At 46.8% G+C, this 17683-nt stretch overlaps 7 protein-coding genes across 7 annotated transcripts; 2 read left to right on the top strand and 5 right to left on the bottom strand.

The window, feature by feature from the left end:
* Positions 1 to 759: 759 nt before the first annotated feature.
* On the bottom strand, positions 760 to 1916 carry N7503_007945 (aldo/keto reductase family protein; the record flags this gene model as incomplete). Its single annotated transcript, XM_057067492.1, has 6 exons — positions 760 to 924; positions 983 to 1352; positions 1405 to 1598; positions 1656 to 1713; positions 1763 to 1773; positions 1830 to 1916. 6 exons carry the CDS (start codon positions 1914 to 1916, stop codon positions 760 to 762), a joined length of 885 nt encoding a protein of 294 aa, XP_056918347.1.
* Positions 1917 to 3147: 1231 nt separating this feature from the next.
* On the bottom strand, positions 3148 to 4668 carry N7503_007944 (uncharacterized protein; the record flags this gene model as incomplete). Its single annotated transcript, XM_057067491.1, has 5 exons — positions 3148 to 3316; positions 3392 to 3741; positions 3801 to 4237; positions 4321 to 4429; positions 4492 to 4668. The coding sequence occupies 5 exons, from the start codon at positions 4666 to 4668 to the stop codon at positions 3148 to 3150; spliced, it is 1242 nt and encodes a 413-aa protein (XP_056918346.1).
* A 994-nt stretch (positions 4669 to 5662) lies between these two features.
* N7503_007943 (uncharacterized protein) lies at positions 5663 to 6658 on the bottom strand (the record flags this gene model as incomplete). Its single annotated transcript, XM_057067490.1, has 1 exon — positions 5663 to 6658. One exon carries the CDS (start codon positions 6656 to 6658, stop codon positions 5663 to 5665), a length of 996 nt encoding a protein of 331 aa, XP_056918345.1.
* An 847-nt stretch (positions 6659 to 7505) lies between these two features.
* N7503_007942 (uncharacterized protein) lies at positions 7506 to 11833 on the top strand (the record flags this gene model as incomplete). Its single annotated transcript, XM_057067489.1, has 2 exons — positions 7506 to 11234; positions 11321 to 11833. 2 exons carry the CDS (start codon positions 7506 to 7508, stop codon positions 11831 to 11833), a joined length of 4242 nt encoding a protein of 1413 aa, XP_056918344.1.
* A 618-nt stretch (positions 11834 to 12451) lies between these two features.
* On the bottom strand, positions 12452 to 13648 carry N7503_007941 (Gfo/Idh/MocA family protein; the record flags this gene model as incomplete). Its single annotated transcript, XM_057067488.1, has 1 exon — positions 12452 to 13648. One exon carries the CDS (start codon positions 13646 to 13648, stop codon positions 12452 to 12454), a length of 1197 nt encoding a protein of 398 aa, XP_056918343.1.
* A 591-nt stretch (positions 13649 to 14239) lies between these two features.
* N7503_007940 (SDR family NAD(P)-dependent oxidoreductase) lies at positions 14240 to 15135 on the top strand (the record flags this gene model as incomplete). The annotated part of the gene is made up of 2 exons (XM_057067487.1): positions 14240 to 14254; positions 14311 to 15135. 2 exons carry the CDS (start codon positions 14240 to 14242, stop codon positions 15133 to 15135), a joined length of 840 nt encoding a protein of 279 aa, XP_056918342.1.
* A 407-nt stretch (positions 15136 to 15542) lies between these two features.
* On the bottom strand, positions 15543 to 17266 carry N7503_007939 (uncharacterized protein; the record flags this gene model as incomplete). The annotated part of the gene is made up of 2 exons (XM_057067486.1): positions 15543 to 16948; positions 17020 to 17266. 2 exons carry the CDS (start codon positions 17264 to 17266, stop codon positions 15543 to 15545), a joined length of 1653 nt encoding a protein of 550 aa, XP_056918341.1.
* Positions 17267 to 17683: the final 417 nt, after the last annotated feature.

The following is a 17683-nucleotide window of genomic DNA, read 5'->3' as shown; positions in this document are numbered from 1 at the left end:
CTTTTATCTAGAGCTTACTAAATATATTATAATTTACCTATTTCCTTAAGGCAGAAATCATATAATACCTTAGATATCCTAAAACGGCACTAGATCACTTCTAATTTAGTATCTAGATTAAGAGTGAGCTCTAGGTTTACCTAGAGCTAGTCTATAACGAAGAGATATTTAAAGTAAGATTATTATAAACTATTTACTTAGCTCTTACTTCCACTATATTAAGGAAGAAGAAGAATCTCTCTCTTTTAATTCTTTCCTTTCTAAAGAATTATTTTTAAAACTAATATAATCTATATTGTCTTAGACCTTAAATCTATACTATATTAGTACTATTTTATATTCCTTTTAGATCTCTTTTACTATCTTCTTACCTAGCCCTTTTACTCCTGAAGAGAATACCCCTAGAGTTCTCTAGGAATTATATTATTATTAATATTAATCCCTATAGTATACTTATATACTACTCGTGTTATTACTCTTATCTAATTCAACCCCTACGACATTAGTCCTAATACTAACTTAGTGGCTACGAAAACCCGAAAACCCTATAAATCAATTCTAATATCTTTTTGCATTTCAGAACTATAGGGATAGGTAAAACTTATATAAACGATGATTTATGATGAGAAATAGATAATAGAATATCTTGATTCAAGCTTAAGTAACATCATGGGATGTAGTCATGACTTGTGAAGAGTGGTATTTCATAATTGAATAGAAATACCGAGAAAATTGTGATTTGTTTGTCCCCTTGACTACTTATTTCTCAAGCCCCTCTATGGTAGGATCCCAGTCAGATTCAGATGGCGAATAATCACCAGTATGCAGCATATTCATGTCGCCTGCATCCAGTTCGAAATCAAACACATCGGTATTTTCCATAATCCGCCTGGGAGTACACGATTTTGGTAAAGGAATGAACCCCTATGAGAGCCCCGAGATTAGATTGAGCACATTATACTAGGGATTTCGGTGTTCTTACCATTTGAAGGCTCCAGCGGATCAAGATCTGAGCCGGTGATTTCCCGTGCTTCTCACTCAATGACTGGAGTACAGGCTCAGTCATCCGAGTTCCTCTGACAAGAGGAGAGTACGCCTCGATGACCGTCCCTCGTCTCTTAAACCACTCAACCAGATCCGCCCGCGCGAGCCAGGGGTGCAGTTCGTACTGAGCGACGTCGATATGACCACCAACTTCGCTCTGGATGTAGTTTTCCAACTCCTCCAAGTGAGCAATACCGTAATTCGACACACCGATCAAGCGAGTCTTGCCGGTCTTTTGGGCTTCAACAAGCGCGCGCCATGTGCCTAGGCGTCCTTCCTTCCCTCCATATGGGGTGTGAATCAAGATTCTGCTGGCCATCAGTTTCTTGTACGTTTTTTTGTGGATGGGCTGCAGCTCACAGGTCGAAGTATGACGTTTGAGCCCTTTCGAGGCTTTTCTGAATACATTCTTTTGTAGCTTCATAGCCAACCCCCTTTCCTGCAAACTCTGGTAAGATTTTTGTCGTTAAAAAGACGTCGGAGCGTTCTAATCCTGCGCTGCGAACTGCTGCAGCACATTGCGCCTCGTTCTCGTAAAATGCAGCCGAATCAAACTGTGGGAATCACAAAATTAATACAAGACCTGCTACTAAGAAGTCTCAATAGCGTACATGGCGGTAGCCAGCTTTTAATGCTGTTTTGGTCACATCTTCTGCGACATTTTCTGGGCTGGTGAATATTTAGTCTCGCTATTCCAGTTCACATATATTTTACATACACTTCATATAGCTATAATCGACATCAGAACGGAACATTATCAATATCGTGGTACATAGCCCACTTACACCATATCCCAAGACGGGTATCTTGTGCCCTGACAATGTTTCGCGAAAAGAGGCGGGGGATACCAAGCTTGTTGTGTGAGAGGACATTTTCGATGGACAAGTGGCTCTTGGGTTGAAGTTAAGAAGAGAATTTGAAATCAGTGACTTATAAGGTTATGGGAGGCATTTCAGATTAGCCCTAATACAGTGCCACGTAATCAATGATTTAAATCCACACAGTATTTTATAAAAATTTAATTTTCGATGTTTGCATTGTATTAAAGACGAAGCCAAAAGCTAAGATCAAGGCGTCAAAAAGTGTGGAAGACTTCGCCAAGTGAATGTGTTTACTACAGAACGTCAAAGCGCGCTTAAAATTCAATAAAACCCCAATGAAATCCAAAAACCCAATATTAGGTACTCATTATAATCTTGAGAAACGCCAAGAGTGAAGTCAAAATCGGGCGTATTCCATGTGCACATTTCGTGCTTCACGGGCGCCTCGGTTATTGTGGTCAGGGAAAGAGAAGAACGGTCATATCCGAAAATTCACCGAACCTTAGTCAAGCTGAAGAAGAAACATACTTGTACGGAGTAGATCTGGCGATTTCACTACAAGTACTGTAGAATTGATCCACCCCGTACTGTACTAGTAGCTAGCTGGTGGGTCATTGAGCCGATTTTCTGACGCCACATTCCACTGCCGATCATATCCGCTTGTAGACTAATACGTGACACAACGATTACTGACTGACACATTACGTGACCGGGGAATCGCTGATGGCACATCCATGTAGTCGGATTTTCCTTCAAGCTACTCGCTACACGATCCAGGAATCATAGCCAAACATTGTGATCGCTCTTCTATACACTAGTGTAGGAAACTATTTACTGCATGTCTGGACATATACCATAGTATCAGCTATCATGACGCATGGCTGATCTCATCACGCAATTGTGAGCGATGGGAAAGTGGGGCTTCGCTAGAAAATCTTCTTTTTCACAGTTCGAGATCTATTTACGTGACTATACATACAACTATTTCCTTGGCGTTCCATGGGGCTTGCTTTGGAAGAAAATGGAGTTTGTATTCGGAATGGAAAACATACTGATATGTTCAGGAAACACACAGGTACCCTGTGCAATAAAGCTTTTTTTTTTTAGCTTAAGCTTTACGTTTGACTATTCTACTTATCACAAGATTTATCATACTATTTCATCTATCCAATATCACCTGAAAATATTGCCTAAGAATGATGGTATGGTTTTCAATATTTTGTTTCCTCTTAATAAACAGGGTGTAGAGTATCATAGTCTACCTGACAAGATATGGTATCGTTCATTCCCGTGCCCATTGCTGCTCACAAAGTGGCGGCTTCTCTCCCTCTTGACGACTTCCATCGAATTCCTCCTTCCAGGCGTAATATTCAAGTAGACGCTTCTCGCCGTAGCTAGCTGAGTCAAAGTCAGGATCTGGCTTCAAAGAATGCACAAATCCCCATAAAGCCCTATAACGGCGATTCGCGTTAGTTTAGCAATATTGATAAAAATAGTAGAAAAAGGGAATATTATTCATTCCTTACCAATAAAAGCCAGGAATTCCTCTATAACGGTCAACTTCATGGCACATACGCTGAAGAATTCCTCCTTCTCTCGATGACTTTAGTCCACAACGCTCGCAATAGCTTTTAACATATTCTGCCAAGAATTGACGTCGAGTCGTTCTGGTGGGAAGTCTTGTATAGTCGCACTCTGTTCCAATCCAGCAATAAAAGAAACTTGCAATTTCAAAAGCAGCTGGCTGGATCCCGGCGCACTCATAGTCGATGAAGCGGACTTTCACTGACTCAGGTTCGTGACTAGACTGCAAATCGCTTTTTCCAGGAAGAATGATGATATTTCCGGGAATCAAATCACCATGAGTGAACACCAGCTGTAACTTATTAGATTAAAAGTCTAAGGTTCTGAGTAGTAATACTGTAAGTGACATACATTGGGCTCGTCAGTGGTATTGTTCTCGTTAAATCGAGCTTTCATCCAGCTCAGCTCCTTTTGCAGTCTCAGGCGTCGATCGCATTGCTCTTGTGTGCTGTCTGGTAGCTTGGAAATCCAGTTTGCCATTACCTCCCATATAGTAGAGGCAGTCCGCATTTGAGTCTGGCTAATACTGTTAGGATTTGCTGCAGTCATTCTTGCTTGATGTCCGTTTAACGAATTCCTAGGAGAATATTCATCACTGATTCGGGGTAGGAGAGCATGCCATTTTGCAAGATGACGGGCAATCCCGCAAAAAACAGGTGGAGAGAAGAGCTCATGTTCCTCACATGGCCTTCCTGAGACAAATGGGTAAAGAATGCCGTTCTTAAACCGGGCTAAAAGAGGCGGAGCAAGATCATGTTGTGCAAGAAACAAATGCGTATTTATCTCTTCTACCATAACGAAGCCCATCAGGTTTGAATTAGTACGAGTCTTGTCTCTGAAATCTTTGAGAACGATTGTCTGCGTATAATACCTTCGCGGTCGATGAGGGCACCTCGGTCGCCATAAGCTCTTATTAAGAGAGCCTCATTTTCCACCTCTGAGTTTGTTAACTCAGGTCTATGAATGAGAACTTTCAGTACCTTACCCAGTTAGCGATGATATCAAGTTATTAAGGAAACAGGTCTTCGCCAGACAAGCATACAGTGTTGGTAAGACCGTTGGCGAACTGAACGAATTCAATCTTGTTCACAGGATTTTCCCACTCTGGGTTATAGTTTAAAATGATTTTTCGAGCGGAATTCTCAGAATCATCACGACAGTAAGGGAGTGGAATATATCTTAGCTCCGCTCGAGCAACCCCATCCTCATTTGAGGGCATAGTGGCACTTGAAATTGAAATTGAAATTGCAAGGATGAGGGATTACGAGACGAGATACTGCACATCGAGTATCTGTCCGAGCTATCCTCGAGTAGGTGCGATGACACTTGCCTTACGTTGGTAACAGGCTCAGGCTCGGGAGAAACACACATGGACGGGCTAGCGGTGAGACCGGTCTTACAGTAGCTGTGAGGTAATTGCCCCGTTAAACCGCGCCATTAAGCTCCATAGCCCTCTGGCGGCATGAGCCTGTGCCCCACAATAACTCTTCAAACTTGTTTTGGTTCCTGCCGCAACGCACGTGCCAGGTTTCCGCCTAGACGCGGCACAGCAGAACCATGAGGATTCTTCGGTATCCCCAAGTATGTATGTACTGAGTGTATACTTTTTTATTTTTCTATTTTTGTTTAGTAACACCAAAATACAAGCGGGATGAATGCGATTAATACATATAATTCCTGATAGTCGTTTTTTTAATTTCTTTTCAGACAGGGTAAGTGATCGCGTGTTTGGCCCGGTCACGTTCATGCAGCTAAAGTAGTTCAAAGTTAAATTTCCACGGCAAATTCTACAGTAGTTATACCAGGTCCCCACATTGACACAACCCCAGCTGAGCCTTGGAGGTCTATTCCGCGCGAAATCTTCTGCACCTTCTCTCCATACGAGAGCAATGCGTATGTACGATTCGCTGTGTGGGGCTTTTGCTCCACATCTCATGGCACCCCAGAGTGCAAGCTTGAGACTCGTAACTACGCAAATATATCTACCCAAACTATGCTCCAGGTTTACGGTTCAATCCGCGGAAATCACACGTCAAGAATTTATTGTACTAAGTGAAGGACGACCATTTTGGCTTATTTCCAGCTGGCAACAATTTCAAAAACCTCCTGTGGGATTCACAATGACACTAAAATCTTGAAGTCCCCAGGTGCCGATCGATCGATCGATAAATAACTTTTTCCAGTTCCCCGAACACAAGAAGCTCCACTTTTTTTCAGCTCTTCAGATCATGGTAAATCCAAATATTAGGCTCCACATAGATCCCGACATCGGTTCGGTAATCGTATTTCACCGGGACCAAGCCACCGGGAACGTTAACCTCCACAACACCGGAGTCATCACAGCAACGATGTTGGAGGGCATGTCCCTTGAAATCGACTCCAGTCCAATTGCTCCATTGTTCGGCGCTACCGCGGACCCTCATACTCCGGTGAGCCACTTTGACCATTTGGCCACCAAGCCGGAGGTGTTTCCGGAGCCAAGGATCAAAAACATGTTCAGGATCTTGTTGTTGGCTGTTGATGCTGCTACTGATATTGGAAATATCCGGAGGACAACCTTCTGCAAAGTAGCTCGCTCCCTTGGTCCATCTCACATACTCAGCCAAGCTCGTCTTTGGATGACTTGGCTTCGACGTAGGCCGCAAGGGTACTACCATGGCGGATAAACCTTGATCAATGGCGACCTGTTTCATGGTGCGGATGAATATCTCGGCCAGACCGCTCTTCCGCCGATCCTTTCTGACTGCAACCGACAAAGCGGAAAGAGCATTCGGTGGGTCAAGAGTTGGCGAACCCAGTGGGTCGCATAGACCCTCTTGGGCGAGGTGTTGTTGGATTCCTCGTGAAAGAATAGCATCGTAGCCACCTTCTGGGAGAGTGTGGAGTAGCTTGGTATGATCAGACAAACGGGAAACTGGGCACAAGTTCGAAATTTCGAGCCAGAAAAATGGAATGGATCGGGCCATTCCAATAACTTGCTCTTCGTTCGTCACATCGCACTTCTCGACAGCGAGGAATTGATACTGTGCGAAGTAGTCAATTTGAGTCAAAGCCGGGACAAACAATTGAAATATGGGATCCTGGTCGAGAAAATTTGGCCAGAGAAGGTTCAATGGATGATCTGGCTGATCAAGGCTCTTGAGTAAATCTGGTCGTTGACGAGCCGTACAGATATAAAATGGTGCAGAATCAAATATTTCGGATGACATGGTGAAGCACCTTCACGCAATGTGGACTTCGAAACCAACGAAAGAAATAATTATATTCTACTCCGTGGTAAGACTCATCCCGTAGACTTTTATAGAATTAAGATACGAGGTAATGCATTGATCGTCCTTGAATTCAGATCTTGATTCGTCTAGCTAAGCCAAATTGAGGGCGTAAGGACGAACACAATACTCATTACCCGAAAGAAAATTAGGAATTTCAAAAGAGGCAAATATCGCCAGTCTGTACATAGGAAATCGCGTTTATTACTTGATCCAGGTTTCATATCGTATTAAGAACGAGTAAGATATACATATCTGGTTTCTGTGTTTCGTTGAGAACACTAGCATCTAGTATGGGTTTTCTCCGCTGTCTATGCTACTGGAGTAATTTTCAGAAGAAGAGAGAAAGGAGCAGATCAAGGTCTGCCGGTTGCCCATGACAACCAGATAATGGGCGAAATTCTGTGACGGTCCTCGAAAGGTACGTGTATGTACAATAACAGGTCATGTGCTGAAATTTGTAGTATTACCATCCGAATACAAATACAGCGTCTCTCAAAAATGGAATATTGCGTGTTTAACTAGTGATTCAGCGGGTCCAAATAACCACGCTCGCCAGAAAATGTTTGAATTTTCTGAAGGCGTTTACCGAAAGAAGGCAGTCTTGAAGATCTCGTGGAGCAACCCAAAGTATTGAGAAATAATACTGTAAATAGAAAACGTACTCTAAGAAAATGAGCCATAAGCACTCCTTTTCCCACTGTATTTTGCACAAAAAACTCTCTATTCAAAATTGAGCTCTTCCCGTCCCTTTCGCCCTGGGATCGATAGCTTCTGTACAAACACAATGTCCGAAAAAATTTCCGAGCCTCAGGAAATTCCCGTTTATTCTCTTCTTGGAAATCTGAATCAAGGAGAAGTGTCCGAGTTGGCAGCTCAGCACTGCGGAGTATCCATTGATGAGATTGAAGACATATATCCGTGCACTGCTGCACAGGAAAGTCTGTTTGCTTTGTCAGTAAAAAACCCCCACAGTTATGTTGCCCGTTATGTGTACGCTTTCGCGGAGGAAGTAGATTTGGACCGTATCAAGGATGCTGTCAGAACTACACTGGAAGCTCATACCATCCTGCGCACGAGGTTGATTTATCATGAAATATATGGCACTCTTCAAGTCGTGCTTCGAAAGTTGGAGACAATTACGATGGCCAATGATCTCCACGCTTACCTTGCGGCCGATTGTCAGCAGCGAATGCCTCCAGGTGCGCCTTTGCTTCGTGTTGCTACTGTTTTGGATTCGCAGGGAAGGAAACAGCTTGTTTTGACTATTCATCATGCTTTGTATGATGACTGGTCCTTGAATGTGGTACTGCACGACATTGAAAACGCATACAAAGGCAAAATCCTTGCTCAGCGGGCATTCGCAGCCTTCACCAAACTCTCGCTCTCTGCATTGTCTGAGGCATCAGCCCAGGAATGGCAGTCCCGGCTTGAAGGTTTATCACCTGTCCAGTTCCCACGACTTCCTTCAAGTGAATATACCCCTGCGGCGAAGCAGTCTTTGGTCAAAGAGGTCACTATGCCGGCTGGCCTGAGTGAGAATCAACAGTCTGCGCTCATCAATCTTGCTTGGTCCCTTCTTATTTCCCAGTACACAGGTTCTACGGATACTGTATTCGGGGTTACGTGGACAGGTCGACGATCACGTCTCCCTGGAATCGGGGACATGTCTGGACCGACAATTGCGACAGTACCGTTTCGGGTCCAACTCTCTTCAAACACTACGGTTTCAGAAGCTTTGCGATTCGTACTCAAAACCAGTAATGAAATGCTCCCATTCGAACAAAGGGGTCTATACAACATTTCTCGCCTTGGACCCAATGCTGAAGCTGCCTGTCAATTCCAAAATTTGATCGTTATTCAATCGCCACCTCAGCATCGATATGAGTACTTTCGAGAGATAACTCATGACCTGAATCTTGGGAATCACGCCACGTTTGGCACTTATCCCATTACTCTAGTATGCGATTTACGCAAAGTCGGCATGCGGGTTCAAGCTGTCTATGACGACCATGTTGTGCCTCTTGTTCAGATGCAACGTATTCTGAATCAATTCAATACTGTCATTAAGAACCTCATAAGCCGTCCTGATTGCCCAATTTCACAAGTTGGATCTCTAAGTGCCCAAGATCTGGTGGAGCTGGAGAAATGGAATGGCCAAATTCCACCCACGACTGATGAACGAATGCATGACTTGATTTTGAAAAGATGTCGCATACAACCTGATGCTCTCGCCGTGGCATCGTGGGATGGGTGTTTTACCTACGGAGAAGTAGACACCTTGTCTGGACATCTCGCACTCAACTTAATCGAAAGAGGCATTGGACCAGAAAATGTCGTCCCTGTATACTTCGAAAAGTCCAAATACACAACTGTGGCTATTTTAGCAGTGATGCGTGCAGGCGCAGCATTTGTTCTCCTCGATCCATCAAGCCCACTAGCCCGCAATGAGGAAATATGCCGGCGGGTTGGTGCCACTTGCGTCTTATCTTCGGGATCGCTGGCTGCATCAGCGGTCAATTTCGCTAAAGAATGTATAGATGTCTATGAAGGTGCTAGCTCACTACAGAAACAACATTCTGCCATGGGCCTTTCAGATATCGATGTATCCTCATCAAATCTTCTCTATGTTGTGTTCACTTCAGGGTCCACCGGGACGCCCAAGGGAGTGCAAATCGAACATGGCTCCTTCGTCATCAGCACCCAGGCATATATCTCCAAAAGTGGGATGAACAATATGTGCCGTACACTACAATTCGCTTCATACGCCTTCGACGTCAGCATTTCTGATACCATAGTGACTCTAGCCGCAGGTGGCTGTCTCTGCGTTCCTTCCGAAGAGGAGCGCAAGTCTGAGCTCGCCAAAGTTGTCGCGAAATACAACATCGACTGGGCGGATCTTACCCCCTCAGTACTACGACAGCTTCATCCAGAAGATTTTCCCTCACTTCGCACTGTCATACTTGGAGGGGAACCTATGTCTCGGACCGAGATCGAAGTTTGGGGCCCACACGTGCGTTTATTGAATGTCTATGGCCCTGCAGAATGCTGTGTTCTCTCTACAGTTTGTGACAGTGTCACGAGTACAACCGACCCTCGCAATATTGGTACTGGAACAGGGTGTGCGACCTGGATTGTTAACCCCTCCAATCATAACCAGCTTATGCCCATCGGCGCGATTGGCGAATTGCTTATCGAAGGGCCTACTGTTGGCAGAGGATATCTAGCTGATCCCGAAAAAACAGCAGCTTCATTCACTTCGATGACTCCTTGGATAAAGTCCCTCCGACCATCTCAGTCCTCAACCAAGTTATACGGAACAGGCGATTTAGTTCAATATACTTCGCATGGCTCTCTGCGCTATGTCGGCCGAAAGGATATGCAAGTTAAGCTTCGAGGACAACGTCTCGAGCTCGAAGATGTCGAATACCATATCTCCAGGGCATTTCACGATAGCAGAGAGGTGGTTGCCGACGTTATCACCTTGGACTCAGATGAGTTTCCTCAGCTAGTAGCCTTCTTGGTGGAAGAAAAGAGCGAGCATCCAGATCTTTTTATTCCCCCGACTGCGGAATTTCATCAATCCGTGACCGCTGCCATCGCAGCTCTACAAAGCAAGATTCCTGCATTCATGATTCCGTCAATATTTATTCCTATCAAGCGTACCTTTCGCACTGTGTCTGACAAAGTTGACCGTCGGCTGTTGCGCGAGGCTACCACTTCTCTGTCTCGAGAGCGACTTCAGCACTATCGCCAGCTTCATCAGAATGGCAAGACAGAAAGGCGTAAGCCTACATCTCAGGCTGGGCTTCAAATGCAAGCTATTTGGGCTCAGGTTTTGGGTATCCCAGCTGAAGAAATCTGTTATGGCGACGAATTTTTCAAACTGGGTGGTGATTCTATCACAGCCATGAAAGTTGCATCCATCGCTAAAAAGCAGGGCCTGCCAATTTCGGTTCCAGATATATTCCAAGGCGGCTCCCTAGAATCAGTCGTTGAATCAGCTTTGTCTCAGAGCGCTGAAACCACTTCGTTCGATTGGGAGTTGGAAACAGCACTTCAATCGGATATTACCAAGCCGACAAGGGTAAACGGCACCAACAACCACTCGCAGGGAAGCAAGAACTTCGTATTGACAGGTTCCACGGGCTTTCTCGGACGAGAGATCCTTCAACAACTCGTTGATAATCCCGTGGTCAACCAAGTGCACTGCTTGGCAGTTCGATCAAAAGGAAGCGGTGTCGGACGGCAATCTGCAGTGTTCCATTCAAGCAAGGTAGTGGTGCACCAAGGAGATATCTCAAAGCCTGACCTTGATATTCCCGAGCAATCCCTCTCCAATATATTGGAAGATTGTCAAGGAATTATCCACTGCGCCGCCGAGATTTCGTTCGTCAAGACCTACGATCTTCTCAAACAAGTTAACGTGCAACCCACAAAGTACCTCGCCAAACTCGCAGTCAAGCATCAGGTCCCTATTCACTACATGTCCAGTGCAGCCCTCGCTCACCTAGCTGTGAGTGGGACACAGACCTTCAATGAAGCGTCTCTGCGAAATTCCCCCCAGATGCGAGTGGAGAATCCGGTTATTTGTGTTCCAAGTGGGTCAGCGAGATCTATTTGGAGAATTGCAGCCAGGCCTACGATCTCCCAGTTACCATCCATCGCATCTCAAGCATTATTGGACCTGGAGCGCCCGAGATGGATATCACCAATAACGTGCTGAATTTCTCTCGCAAGATGCGCGCCATACCGGATCTGAGCTCTTGCGAGCAATATGTCGACCTCATTGAACTCAGTCTCGCTGCGGGTAACATTATTGTCGATGCTATGCGTGCCGACCAACTGAGTGAGGTTTCCTTTGTCCATGAATCGGGGCAGGTGCGTGTTCCAGCCAATCGTCTTAGGGAATACTTGCAGAGGGAGGCTGGGGAAGCCATTTCGGAAGTGGCTCTTGAGTATTGGATCGGGGCTGCTCGTCGGCAGGGAATGCCAGAGCTTGTTGCCAAGTTCCTTGAAGCTATGCCACCGGGTGAAATTGATATTGCCATGCCATTTCTCGAGACAAGGCGGGTCAATGGCAGGCATTCGAGTCTACTTTCAATTGAAAACTAGACCATGTTTGTTGATTGCCTGCTGAATAAGTAGTGATTTGAATTATCACTGCGATTTTGAAATATTTCTGACTATGTACAGCACTTGCCTTGTAGAAACATACACATTCAAGAACATAAATACCACAGAAAATCGAGGTTCTGAACCTCACATAGGACTTAAGTATATAGGAAGATCCTCTTGGACGTCTAGATATGTCGGAGTGAGATGAGGAGGGTTGGTCCATTTTAGGCTTGATTCAAACGTGGCTGGGGGTTTGGGAATCGTCTAGACCGTGTTTACGTGGATGCTTCTGATAATCGAATCGCCAGAGGACCATTTAGTTGTATGGGACTCGGCCATGATGCGCCAGCTCAGTGATTTGAGTCTTGAAACTGGAATCCAGCTTGAGGTCATGCGACGTGAACATTGCTAGGCTATTTGAAGCTTATATCGCGGGAGGGTATACAGTGCATGATCATGACCATGACAGATTAAGGATCATGAAAAGGATGTGAATGAGAGGAATGCCTTAGATTCATGTGAGAAAAGCTCGCCTCGATGCGAAGAGCTATCTTGACGAACAAAAATGGTGCTATACGACATGACAGTTGGGATTGAGTCTAACATAGCTCCTTCTCACACTTCTTCAAGCGCCGCATCATACACAATGCCGGCCATCTCTCTAGCACGGTCCATCCATCCAATCACTCTTCCACTCTCTTCCTCGCCAATAACCTCGCCCATGCCCTGATAATCACCATTCCTCCTCGCCACTCTCCCCGCAATAACATCAGCCTGATACCAGATCCCCCAACCCCTCTCCACGGGCATTTTGATCACCTCATCCGTCTCAATGCCATTCGCATCCAGATGCTCCTCATCATACCACTGAATATATAGTTCCTGAGGTCTGATTGGAGGGAAGGGAACAGACACTGACGCTTTGGTGGCTTCGATGCGCACAGCCGGTGCAGCTTTTGTAGCCCGTAGTCGTTGGTAAAAAGCTGGTTTACTGGAACCAGGAAGAGTCATACTCGTCGTGACTATAGCGACAGCCTCCTGTTGCTTGCTACCACTCTCATTGATTTTAATTTTGTTGAGTATGACGGTGTTGATATCGTCCACATCCCCTTGTACACCCGGAACCGGCATAGAATGCGCATGCACAACTTCTGTCTGCGTCTTGTCTTGACTAGATGCAAGGCCATTGAGCGCGAGATCAGCCCACGTCAATGCATATACGCCCTGATCCAACAAACTTCCCGCTCCAGCCGCCTTATCAAGGAACCGGCTTTCATGACTCAAATCTGGTGACACGATCGGGAAACTGAACTCGGCGTAAACGCGCTTCACGTCGCCGATGCGTGGAAGTAGCTTATGCTGGAAGTAGAGTGTAGCAGGGAGATAGCGCGTCCACATCGCTTCCATGAGCACGACATTTACTTCTTTTGCTAGGTTGCACAGTTGAGTAAACTGTGCGCCGTTCATCGTTGCTGGTTTCTCGACGAGCACATTGCGTTTGCACTGTAGGGCTTTTTGCACGTGGGCGTAGTGCAAAGGGTGTGGCGTGGAGATGTAGACGACGTCGAAGTCTCCTTTTTCCAACATTTCTTCCCAAGAGTGGTAGACGGTGATGGACTCGGCATTAGGGATTTTGTTCTGTTTCAACCAGTCGGCTGCACGAGAGGCGCCGCCGGTCGTACTGACTGAGACGAGCTCATGTTTGATGGATGCAGAAGATTCTCGGGGGTGGAGCAGGTCCGGTAGGAAGACGGAGGCAATGTTAGAGAGGGACAGTGCTGCCCAGCGGCAGGTGAATTGTTCCTCTGCCATTGTGGGCTGTGTGTATACCGTATTGCTGTGCTAGAAGTCTTTCGGACAGTGGCTTAGGTTTGGGAATTGATGATTCTTCCCTCCAAATAATTCAATTTATAGCTGCCTCCGAAGTGTGTTTTTAGAAAGGTTATCTAGTGGAAACCGTCATACATGAGGAAGAATATAAACTTTGAGGTTTCTCCATGTCGCTCTTCCCCAGACACTAAGCCAAGAGCGCGCCCCGCCAACCATTTAGGCGCCCTTTCAACCATTCAGCCGTTTCTCAACCATTTAACCGTGCTATAACCCGGAAGATTGTCTAAGCCCCCCAAAAATGCCGGTTTAGAGCAGGTAATGGCCTATTACAAGATGAATGAAATCATCTATATGGAAAGCGATACTGGCGATGCGGGGATATTGTGCCCCATCATATTCCTCTGCGGGGGTTTTGCCCCTCTCATCGTAGAGCGGCCCTGAGATCCTTCAAGCCGCCTGACTTTTTCTTATAAGAGCAAATGTCGTCGGTACAACATTTAAGCCTCTTCACCAGATTCACTCTGAGTAATTTTTTGTTCACCTACACCTTCTCACATACATCAATTCTTCACCATGGCAACCAACTTGGTGAGTACCGCCAATGATATGTACTGTATACCTAGCTTTTGCTAAATAATCTACAGTTCACGCTAAAAGGCAAGACCGCCGTCATCACCGGCGCAGCACGCGGCCTAGGGCTCACATTCGCCACCGCACTGGCGAGCGCGAATTGTAACCTCGCCGTGCTAGACATCCTCCAAGAGCCTTCCCCAAGTCTTCTCACGCTGGGAGACCACCATAACATCAAAGTGGAGTATTACCGCACGGACATCACCTCGCGTCCCGAGATCACGGCCGCAATCGAGAAAATCGAAGCGGAGTTTGGACGAATCGATATCAACGTCAATGCCGCAGGCGTGGTCACGGACGAGCCCTTCCTCAAGACCACCGATAAGAACATCGAGCGCACGTTTGCAGTCAACTTTACCGGTTCCTTTCTCGTGGCTCAGGCTTGTGCGAACAGCATGGTCGCACGGTATAAGTCCACCCATGGCGACGAACCAGCAACGCCCACTACTGGCACAATCATTTTTATCGCCAGCATCGCAACGCACATTGCTTCCAGTGCGCAGCAGATCAGTTGCTACACAGCATCCAAAGCAGCTGTGAAGGGGTTGGTGAAACCCATGGCCATGGAACTTGCACCGTATGGAATCCGAGTCAATTCTTTGAGTCCAGGGTATATGATGACGGATATGATGCGCGGATTGCAAGAACAGCAACCTCAATTGGTAGACCAGTTTGAGAAGGAAACTTTGTTTGGGCGGATTGGGCTGCCCGAGGAATTGACGGGTGCTATTTTGTATTTGTGCTGCGATGGCGCAAGTGGGTGGTATACAGGGCAGGATCTGTTGATTGATGGTGGGGCGAGTATTTGGAAGCATCCAGCTGCTTTAGCATCAAACTAGGAGAGTAGCAGAAACATATTCTGCAAATATGTGTTTTTTTAACCATAGCAATAGAGCAATGCACTGCGGTTTACCATTTTTCACACGATTCTTCTATCGATCACGGAGAAAGAGGCACTTAGGCTCGGGAAGTACAATGGGTATCTTTGATCTCCCTCTCAGTGAGACACAGGTCCTCTACCAGTAAAAAGGTTTGCTTTCTAAACGCACATGTCCTAAACTAAAAAATCTACATTTCAGAAGTACGTACTATATCGAGTACGAAAATGGCAAAAGGAAAAATCATTCTCATATATAAGACACAGCATACACGCCCAACTTCCACCGAACCACTTCTTAAATGCCAATCAAAATACCGTTCCTCTCATTTCGGACGATTCGTGCACAGTCAGCCCAGAGGATCGTCCTTAGACTTTATTCCGTGACTCTTCTACATGACCGAATCCGCTCTTCTCGCCCTCCGCCGCAAGCACCCTTCTTGGATCGAGATCTGTAGTGCCATCAACCTCGTCCAATAGCCTTCGCGAAGCTACGGCAATATTACCACCGGCTTCATTGATGCGTCGGTGATACTCTGCCATGTTCTTACTCACAAGCAGACTCTCGCTCGTAAACAGCAGGTTGATCTCTTCGAGTGATCTACCGGCGACCTCGGGGTAGAAGAACCATACGAGTGGCATGGCGAGGACATTCATGCAGCCAAAGAAGATGAAGGTAGCCCATCCCAAGTGGTCTAGCATGATGGGGATCACGAAGGTGTTCATTCCACACCCGATCGCCCAGCCCAGAATGGTGAACGAGTAGCCTTTGGCGCGGACTTCCTGTGGCCAGATTTCCGTGCCATAGATCCAGCATGGGACGATGTTGAACATGGTGAAGAACCAGAGGTATACGAAGACAAAGGCGGCTGCGGCGCACCCTAGGCTAGATGACATTGCTGGATCGGTGACTTGGTGATTTTCACTCTCCTTGATAAGCGCGGCGACAAGAAATAAGGCGATACCCTGTGTGACGAAAGACATCATAAGGGATTTGACCCGGCCCATGCGGTCAATCACCAGTGATGCAGCGGCGGTGCCCAGGATACCGAAGGTGTTGACCAGACCGGCCATCCAGGCTGACTTGAAGGCATCGAACCCGGCAAGGGTAAAAAGTGTACCAGCCCAGGTGGCAATAGCGAGGATACCTGTCCATTGCTGGATCTGCTGGAGTGCCAGACCCATGACAACGCGCCGGCCAAGATGAAGTTTCCCCGAGTAGCGCCCGCCGAGGACGAGATTGAGAAAGTTGTTTCGTTTGTGGTGCGATGCTTCGACAATTGCTTCGAGCTGCTGAACTTCGGCAAGAAGCTTAGGGTCATGGGGATCCAGGTCGCCACGAATCTTGCGCAGGATACTGACCGCTTCCTCACGGCAATTGTTGGCCATCAGCCATCTCGGCGACTCGGGCAGGAAGAAGACAGTGAGAATCACAATCAACACAGGAACCGCCATGAACGCCAAGGGGAAACGCCATTGAAATTCTATCGTGGACGACCTGATACCGAAGTTGAGCCAGTACGCAATCGCGATGCCTGCGTAGTTCGCAACAAAGACGAGCGAGAAGTTGGAACCGCGGTCGTGTGCTTGAGAGAGCTCGCTCACCCACGGAGGTACGATAGCGTTGATGAACCCGATTCCGATCCCTGCGATGACACGCGCGCATATAAACATGTTACTGTTTTCACTGGCGGCCATGAGCGCCGCACCGAGCATGCAGAAGAGTGAGCCGATCCAGACGCCCTTCTTGCGGCCAAGCTTGTCGCCCACCCAACCTGTTCCCATTCATTCATTAGTATCTTGAATTGTGCTGAAAAAGAGGGATGGCGAAGTGATTTTTCCGTACCTCCAACGAAACATGCCCACATGGCACCGAAATAGTACGCTGCCAGCAGACCACCCTGCTTGGTGCTGTTTGTCACGACACCATTGGACCATCCGATGCCAGCCATGTCAATGAAGCCAGGTGTCGTACTGACGGTACCCAGAACTCCCTGGTTGTAGCCTTCGAAGATGAGGGCAATAGCGGTGAAGAGATTGAGGAGAAACATGAGAGCCCTTCCGGGCAAATGTTTCCAGAGTTGGACAGCCATGGTGAGGGTATCTTCGCCGCTGAGCACGCGTCCGTCGGGCTGCCACTGCGATCAGTGAAACTGAAGGAGGCCGATGGAAGCGAAGAAGGTAGACGAGGGACGATCAAGTACTGTTGTGAGATAGTATCGCCGGAAGATTGAAGGTTGTTTATGTATGTGCAGTCTAACGACGAGGAGCATACACAACCCAGTCGGCTCTAACCTCAAGACCCCAGACCCCAGACCCCAGATACATTTACTTTGGGGAATGCCGATCAGATACTGCAGTAATTCAGGTCCGAAGCCTTTTAGCAATTTAGCCGCCTTCCCCCGCATGGTCTCCCATGGCTTCACCGATCTAAACCGTTTGACCATTTGGCCGTTTGGCCGTTTAGGCGTGTCCCTTCCAGTGGAAATTCCGGGGGCCGCCAATCAGGA

The sequence above is a fragment of the Penicillium pulvis genome (assembly GCF_028828015.1).
Source record: "Penicillium pulvis strain IBT 33274 chromosome Unknown contig_7_segment1_segment0, whole genome shotgun sequence".
NCBI classification, from domain to species: domain Eukaryota; kingdom Fungi; phylum Ascomycota; class Eurotiomycetes; order Eurotiales; family Aspergillaceae; genus Penicillium; species Penicillium pulvis.
The sequence above is the reverse complement of the archived record's forward strand: the minus strand, read 5'-3'. Positions and strand labels throughout refer to the sequence as shown.